Source organism: Nestor notabilis, unplaced genomic scaffold (genome assembly GCF_000696875.1).
Source record: "Nestor notabilis isolate BGI_N333 unplaced genomic scaffold, ASM69687v1 scaffold6247, whole genome shotgun sequence".
In the NCBI taxonomy this organism is placed as follows: Eukaryota; Metazoa; Chordata; class Aves; order Psittaciformes; family Psittacidae; genus Nestor; species Nestor notabilis.
Window position 1 is genome coordinate 79,056 of NW_009935285.1, and position 8,968 is coordinate 88,023.

Genomic DNA, 8,968 nt, shown 5'->3' on the forward strand with positions numbered 1-8,968 from the left:
GCTGGCACAGTCTGCCGAGGGAACCTGTGGCTGCCCCATCCCTGGCAGTGTTCAAGGCCAGGTTGGACACAGGGGCTTGGAGCAACCTGCTCTAGTGGAAGGTGTCCCTGCCCGGGGCAGGGGTTGGAGCTGGAGGAGCTTTAAGGTCCCTTCAACACAAACCAATCTCAGATGCTATGATTATCTGCATAAAAGCACCATTTGAGGGGTGAGGGGAGACTGGGGGGGGAAAGCAGGGCTGGCCATGAGGGGTAAGGGTCAATGATGAGGGGACAGAAGGGGTGGCCATGGTGGAGGAGGTGAGTGAGGGTGGCCACAGGAGCAATGTGTGTTAGCCCTTGCCTTGCTCTGCACCCTCCCAGATGAAATGATGAACCAAGGAGAAGCTCACACCAACAGGACCCAGTGCCCAGACCAGTGGGGCCAGTTAGCAAAGGGTGATGGTACCAGTAACTTGTATGATGCCAACTCTTGACTGTGAGGTTGAGCCTTGGTTCAACAGCCAGGTCAGATCTCCATCCTCAAAACATAAGAAGAAAACAAAACCCCAAACATTGTCCATTTAGGCTTTGTGCTATGTATGTCTGATGCCAATTTGATCCATCAGCTTCAAACTGGTAGAAGCTGTTAGTGGTGTGGTTACTAACCCTTAACACTTAGTCTACAACCACAGACCACTAGTAACACCAAAGCAGTGACATCAGCTATCAAACAAACTACATTTATCTCCTCTCTCCTACAGCTGACTTCCAAAGTTCTGACCTCGTGTAGTTATTCAAGCCTCTGATTTTTTAATTCCATTTTATTTTTAACAACTTTATGCACTTGAATTATTTTCAGTCCTTTAAAACTTGTACCCCAGGTTCTGCCAGGATTGGTGCTTTGTTTGAAAACCCTCCCCCCCCAAACCAAACAAAGTCCTGGCAGATTCATCCTTACCGCACTGTTTTCCAAAGATATTCCCTATCTTTCAAATGGGAAATACCACCAAAACCAGTGGAAGTCCTCTTATAAAAGGCATCTCCTTCATGAACTTAAATATACGCTTTTTAACAAAGGCAGAACTGATGAAAATATAAAGGTTTTCTTTCTCCTAATGAAATTAATAGAGTCAAAAAACGTGCAGCCCAAATTTTCTTCAATAAGCAAAGGAACTGTCAGAAGCAGATCAACATAAAGGAGAACATTGCCATCCAACAGACACAAAGAGCTGGTTTACAGAAATAATGAGAAAAAGAAAATAAAATACAAGCTACATTTTCTGCCATAGGCTCTGTTCTGCAGGAAAAGACTGCAGAGTATTTAAAGGAGCTGTCTGGGTTAATGACAGCTGATGTCCCGGATCCCATAGCAGTAGTCATGACCTTCAGGCCCTCCATGACTGACAGGCTGACCCCAATCACTCCAGGGTGCAAGGTAAATGACAAGCAAAGAAGAAAAAGAAAGAGAAGAGAAAGAAAACTTGCTGCCGGCTTTGTAGCCAAGCTTCCTAATAAAAACTAATTCAAGCTGTCAGGGTGAAATGAAGAAAGTGTCAACAGGGGTTTGCAGAGAAATATTCCAAATGTTTGCCTAGAAAAGCCAAGAGCTGGGTTCCCTTCCCCCAGCCCAACGCTGCTCCTCAAAAAGGGCTGGAAAATCCAATGTCGAAAGGAATTTTAATAACGTGTCCAGGGGGACCCCTGAGGAGGGACCCAAGGGGACACTTTTCTTCCCTTCCCTGACAAACCCAATCATCTCCGTAATGGTGAAGAGCACAAAACTCACGAGGGAAGTGCCAGCGGAGGGGTTGGGTGAAACCAGCATCCGTGTGAAATAGGACCATGCTGTCGGCTTTAGAAACCGAGATGTTTAATGGTGACCCACAGGTTAAGAGCCCTGGGAGCCACCAAAGAGAACAACCTGCCACCAGTGAAAGGCTGAGATGAAACGCGGGGTGAGAAACCTCCTGTGCTTCCACATCAACCAACGAGCGACCGCGGCCTCCAGCAGAAGATGGAGAGAAAATGCCTCTCCAAATTACTACCCCTCGCAGAAAGGCAGAGAATTCAAACCCTCAAGAGCCTTGTGGAGGCACTGAAACATCTGGCTAATGCCCAGAACACTGCCCTGGCATCACCCTGCACTGGGGCAACGGCCAGTGTCAGGCCATGGCCAGGACATGGAGCTACCAAGGGATAGAAACCCTCCACACAGCCCAACCGCTCACTAGTACAGTGCTGTGAACAGAAGGGAAGAAGGATCCCTCCAGCCAGTAAAATTCTTGTTATTCATTTATATCCCTTTATTTATTTACATCCCTTTATATATACACCTTTATTTATTTATTTGTATTTATGTACCTCTACCAACTTGAAGACATTACTGGGTGCAAAGAGAAAGCACCAACTTGCAATTTCTGGCAAATACAGTTGTTTTCCAATCTCACACACAAACACACGGGCAAAACCAGCCTCAAGGCACCTTGGAATGGAGAAGGGAGGGTAAAAACATGGAATATTTTGTAAGCTTTAAGGAAAAAAAAATAAATAATCAGGTAATTGGTGTAGAAACTCCCATGGGAAAAAAGAAAAACAAGCCCCCTAAACCTGGGTGAATCAAAACCTCAAAAGCTTTCCTGACCCTGGGCTTCTTAAGGGACATCCAGGGAATTGTAGATGTCACACCAGGCACTGCCCTGATGACAAGGGGACTTCAGCTTTCTTAAGAGAACCAGATACATCTATTTAGTACAATTCAATCAGAAACATCTTGGAGGGAAGAAGTCCCCTCACTTTTTGTAGAGCTATAACATGGTCCTGGGGTATCTTTACCTACGTGAGGCAGCTATTTCTGAGGTCTTGGCCATCCCTTTGTACTTGAAGGATGCCACCACTCCAAGGAGACCCACAGCCACCTCCAGCCTGGACAAGGTATCCAAGCAGTTGAGCAGCATGAAGGTTTGAGGAAAAGAATTCATATTTTAAGCCTGTTGAGATCATATAATCCCAGCCTGGTTTGGGTTGGAAGGGACCTTAAAGCTCTTCCAGCTCCAACCCCTGCCCCGGGCAGGGACACCTTCCACTAGAGCAGGTTGCTCCAAGCCCCTGTGTCCAACCTGCCCTTGAACACTGCCAGGGATGTTTCAGTGCAGACAAAACCTCTTTATTCCAACCCCTACCACACTCATCTCCTACCTCAGATGAAGGTCTTCCGAAAACTTCAGGCAGGCGTAGATGAATTCCTTAATCTGATTGTAAACTTTAGGCACAAACTCAGAAAAGGGGAACTTCTTTGGAAATGGTTGCTGTAAAATACAGGAGAGAATTCAAGTCGAGGAGCAGACACTAAACAGGAGTGACGACTGCTTTCCAGCAGCGTGTTCCAAGCAGCCAAATCAACTCTAGTATTTAGCTAAGTCCAGCAATGAAACAACAAGCCAGCATTTATTGTATATTATATAAACATTTCAGCCAAGTGAAAGACCAGATAATCACTTACAAATGGCACATGGGTGCAGAAGGGATTTGGAGTCTGAAATGGGGCTGGAAGGAAACTTGCAGCTAGGAGGGAGCAGGCAGCCCAACATTCCCTCATTCCCTCTCCTAATTCCTTAACTCGTACGAAAAATCCCCTTTGGAGAACAAATTAACTTTTATCTCCCTCCATGCACACGGTGTTTTGCTTGGTCACCTCCCACAGTTGCTGCCCAAGGTGAGCACTTGCTTACAACACCAAAAGCCAAGAGGAAACAGATGTCCTACACTGAATTTTCTCCAACCAGCTTTTACTCACAGCACACACAGGGCTGGGAGGTGCAGAGCGTAATAGTAAGAAGCTGGAGCCTATGATACAGCTTTGGGGGAAGGACACAAACCCCCTGAAATCTAAATACTTGACTTGGATCAGAAACCCTCCCAGTCCTAATTAAGTTCACCAGGCTTGGAGCTCGCTGGCTGCCAGATGGGGAGCAGAAGGCCAAGCAGGCTTTTAAGGGACACTGGCTAGGTCAGATTTGGCGAGATTTAGGTTTTGCAAGCACACAGTTCTACAAAAGCCAAGATACACCATTTCGTTAGCCTTTTTTTTTTTAAATATAAGATTAAAACAAATAAAGGTCAATAACAGCTCCTAAAATGAGAATAAAATACCAATGGAAGCAAATATTTCTAGTCTCTTGCCTACTGCAAGCACTGTTGAGCTGCAATAGCACACCATGAGCTGAAAACAAAATCAATTAAGTACTGCTACATGCACTTCCCTCACCCACACCAGAAAGACATCACATAGAAAGTATATTTGTTCTTTTCCCTTGTTCTAGGTTTTTTTTGTTGTTTATTTGGTTTGGGGCTTGAGGTTTTGGGTTTGGTTGGGGGATTTTGGATGCTTTCATTTGCAGTTCCCAATGCCAGCAACAAGGGCACGGGGTTTTCCTGCACCACAGCCCCACTGTGCCACTTTCCCTGTTTCAAGATTACCTTTTCAAGTTCTGCATCCTGGAATGGGAACTGCCCAACTATTTTCTTATAAACGTCTTCATTTGTCACTGGGATGGGGCTGTAGTTATCTGAATCAAGTATATTTCTAAGGAAAGAAAAGAAGAGTTACAAAGGCAGCTCTGTGATGACAGACCAACCACAACTCTGCAGATACACTGCTCAGTTAGGAAGCTCTGAAGAAGTAGGTGCCAGTCTAAGATGTAATCCCCTGGGTCTAAACTTCTCAGCATGTTTCTGACTGTTGAAATCATCTTTGCTGCAGACAAACTCAATGATCTCTCCCAGCTCCATGCCCTCAGCCTGTGTAAAGGCACAACCAGAGCCTAATGGTGATTTTAATCCAGACTGAAGCTTCAGCAGCAGCCCATGATAAAATCCAGGTAAGCTTCAGTCCTGCTTGACTTGAGGAAGGTGGATGCTGAGCTACCAGGGTGTTGACAATCCTCCAGCACCTCTTCCCAATGCTCCACTCTCCGAGATGCCGTAATCCTCCTGAGAGGTCCTGGAGGACCATCAACAGGATGAGCTAGTGGCTGCAGAGCACAGCATGGGACCCTGGTAATAAATACATCATATCCTACCACTGGGCAACTGCTCAGCTCATGGACATGCCCAAACCAGCAGCACAGGGATATGCCACCGATGTCCCAGGACATACACAGCTCAGTGCTGGAGTGAGGGCACACAAACGCTGCTGCAACACCAGATTTTTGCATCCTTCCATATATTGACTGCCAGTGTGAGCTCCATAAGGAAACCATAACCTTTTCCTTCTGGGATGTAAAACCTCTGGCCTTCACTGACTTATTGCACAGATATCACACACAGCATACTTCCAACTGTATTTAAACTGGCTCTCTGGTCCAAGGAGAGCTCAGGCTGAAGCTTACTGTTGCCTACAATTTAATCATGAGCTTTATACTAGTCACATCATCGAATGGTTTGGGTTGGAAGGGACCTTAAAGACCATCTAGTTCCAACCCCCCGCAACAGGCAGGGACACTTTCTACTAGACCAAGTTGCTAATCTCCCAAAAGGTTTTATCTATGAGCCAATACTACTCTGTAAGGTGCATCTTATGAGTTTCCTTAAAGAGCTTCTTACCTGAAAACTCCTGACCACTTCTTCAGTAGGGTTTCACTATACTGGTCTTGGATCTCCAACAGCATGTCAAAGAGCTGGTTCACTGGGAAGCCGTATCCCTGCAGTGGGTGAGGGGAGAGAGCAATTGCAGGTGAGAAAAAGTCACCAACAAGAGTTGAAGATTAGTTTCTCTGTTTAATAGGGAGCAAATAGTGGACAAATTCCCTATCACCACCACAGAGGTGAATGGTGCCGGGGAAGGGATTGGGGTGGTGATTTACTGAGGTGGTAGGACCAAGGGTTATGGGTCTGGGTGTGGGCAAGAGGCACAAGGACTTGGCAACGTGGCCAGGCTTGGTCCTTGCCCATAGGCTGGCCACCTCATGTGCACGGAGAACCAGACTGTCCATCAGGCACCACAATGCCAAAAAAGAAGCCAGGTCACCACAGCAAGCCCTCATCAGGCATTTAACTCCTCTGACAGACACCATCTATGAGCAGCACAACACTGAGTGAGATCAAGAGTGATCACCAACAGCCACGTACCTGGAGTGTATCTGCAAAGAGGACAATGAGGTTCTTCAAGTCTAACACCAGGCTCGGGTCCGAGCAGTAGGACTGCAAAGAAGAGGAGAAATTACAACATGGTTTGAACTGCAGGAAGAATATTGCCCTCAGCCCTCCTCCGTTATCATTTGAGTGATAATAAACCCAGAGGCCATGCAGTCCTATGATCAGCTGCTTTTATCCTCCAGCCCATGCCCTAAGGCTGCACAGGGCAAGGGAAGGCATACTGATAAGGGTATCTCTCCTTGTAACACACTGCTCTTGAGGCTCTCCATGATGAATAAGGATTTGGGTTGCTCTAGAGATACCTGAAGTGTCTCTAAGATTACCCAGGAGCTGCTGGGGAAGCGAGAGGAGATGAAGCAAATCAGCACGTTGTCATACCAAGACGACAGCAGCGCCTCTCATTTAATATTTAGTGTGTTGTGTCTGATGGTAATGAAGCATCACAGTGAGGCATCCCCAAGCCCCATGTGAAGGCTTCAATGCTAAGTGGTTCAGGCTGAGAAAAAACACTCTGCCTGCCTATATTTCAGAGATTTAATGCTCAGAGCTACAAAACAAGTATTTATTGCAGGTCAGGACACTTCTCAAAGCCCTAAAGATACAACTCAGTGTAACAATAATGCTCATTGTCCTTCCAAAGCCACCCCATGTTACCCACAGGCTTCACAGGCTCTCTGGACACAGCAGACAACCTCCCTGTGCTGAAATATGTAAAGTTTCAGACAGAGTCTAACCAAATATAGAATCAGTGATCACAAGCTGGAAAGAGAAACAGGTTTAAAGCTCACTGGAAACTCGAGGAGGAATGACTCCATTAATCAACGTGAAAGACTGGAAGAGACACATTTTCCACTTCACTGTCCAAAAAAGAAAGTCAGAAAGAAAGATAATGCCCTAAAGCTATCAGAAGTGATAAAAGATGTCCCTGTCTGCAGCAAGGAAGAAAATCCAGGGATAAGCTTGGCTGAATGGGAAGAACTGAAGCAGGGTGACCAATGTGAGAGCCCTATACGTATAGAGCACTGCTCTATAAGGGAGCAGTGCTTAGAGATAAAAGTGATGACCAGGGTACTGCAACATTCCCTGCCCGTGGCAGGGGGCTGGAACTGGATGAACTTTAAGGTCCCTTCCAACCTGAATCATTCTATGATTTCATGATTACTGAAAACCCCCTCTTCTGGCAGCCACCTCATGCATTAGGTTTGGCACCACTTAAAACAACTTGTCATGGCAACAAAGCTGCTAAGACTGAAAACCACCGTGTTTGGACCTGGCTTGCTCTCATGGTGTTCACCTAGCAGAAAACCCCACTTGAAAAGAAAATAAACACAGGTTTACAACCTAGCGGGGTGTACATCATTGTGTTTATCCCCTTCTGTGACAGAGAAGCTTAAGTGGAAGGAGGCAGCTTTCCAGTCAGCACTACTGCCGTGCTGGATGGAGCCGGAGAACCCTCCTCGTCCCTGTGATTAGGTCCATCACTGAATGTTCCCCACTTGCACAGGGAAAGCCAAGGAGCTCTTCTGCAACACGGTCAGTGGGTGACCACACCAAGATAAAGTCATGGGCACCTAAATGCAGAATCTGGGGGCATTTGGAGCAAGCAGCATGTTGTGTCTCCACACAGAGGGACACTTGGGCTGCATCAGAAGGAGCATGTCTAGCAGGCTAAGGGAAGGGACTCTCCCCCTCTGCTGCACTCTGGGGAGATCCATGCTGCTGTCCCGATCCGGCTCAGACAGAAAGGCATGTTGGACTGAGATGAGCTCTTGGGCAGAAGCTCTTCCCTGTGAGGGTGCTGAGGCGCTGGCACAGGGTGCCCAGAGAAGCTGTGGCTGCCCCATCCCTGGCAGTGTTCAAGGCCAGGTTGGACACAGGGGCTTGGAGCAACCTGCTCTAGTGGAAGGTGTCCCTGCCTGGGGCAGGGGTTGGAGCTGGAGGAGCTTTAAGGTCCCTTCAACCCAAACCAGTGTATGATTTTATGACCTCTTTACCACTCGGGTACCTCCATGTGCGTGCTGCACCACAGTGGGTACAGACCTGCACCGACATGCCTGTGCAGCGTCCTCCTGCTGTCAGATGGCACTGCCATCCCCGAGCAGCAGCGGGATCTCAGGGATTTATTACTTTGTTTTCCCTGGACAAAAGGGCCCAACAATTTGAAAGTGGACTTGCAGAAAGTCACAAATGCTTTTTCTTTTATGGTCAAATGCAATTTTTCCATCCCACTAACCCGTAGGGTTTTCAGGAAACTCCAGTGCTCCCAACGGAACCAGTACAACGTTACATCAAATCATACAACACGGGGAAAAAAAGATGTGTATTTACTGCAACCGCCTTTGGATTTTTTGCTCAAGCAGAGAAATATTAAAGTGACCAGAATTTTCCCAAACTTTTGTCACTATTAAAAAATAAGAAATCTATGTATTGTCTTTTCACATACAAATGATTTGACAGCAGCCCATTCGCTGCCATGAACTATAAGGGTCGTACTTCAGTCTGCCAAATAGACACTTTTTTCCCCAGTTTTCCAGCACAAACCGACTCCCTCTGCTGGTGCTTCCCAAAAGTGATCAGCCAAGTAACAGGAAAAATATCAAACCACTGTTTTCTTTCTCTCCAGTCACCCAAAATATTGAGTTTGATGCAGGGAAATGCAGAGCATCAAAAGGCAAAAAAAGCCAGAGAAAGCCTAAATGGAAAGCTCCCCATGACCTGGATCCAGTGTGTGCTTGAGCCTAGACCCGCCGTGTGCTGGGTGCACCCCCAGAGCGTGAGCAGCAGCTCAGGGAGGGGATCCTGGACCTCAGCTGGGCTGCGCGGCGGCACACGCG

General features: G+C 46.9%; 1 protein-coding gene across 1 annotated transcript in view; it reads right to left on the reverse strand.

Annotated features, from left to right (window-relative positions):
- The window catches only part of LOC104408234 (exocyst complex component 6B-like), a gene marked incomplete at its 5' end in the record, with an annotated part of 56,690 nt that overhangs the window by 45,461 nt on the left and 2,261 nt on the right, over positions 1–8,968 (reverse strand). The window contains 4 exons of the mRNA XM_010017774.1: positions 3,177–3,286; positions 4,458–4,563; positions 5,583–5,680; positions 6,108–6,179. Coding sequence (XP_010016076.1) covers positions 3,177–3,286; positions 4,458–4,563; positions 5,583–5,680; positions 6,108–6,179 — 386 coding nt within the window. The remainder of the gene's footprint in view (positions 1–3,176; positions 3,287–4,457; positions 4,564–5,582; positions 5,681–6,107; positions 6,180–8,968) is intronic.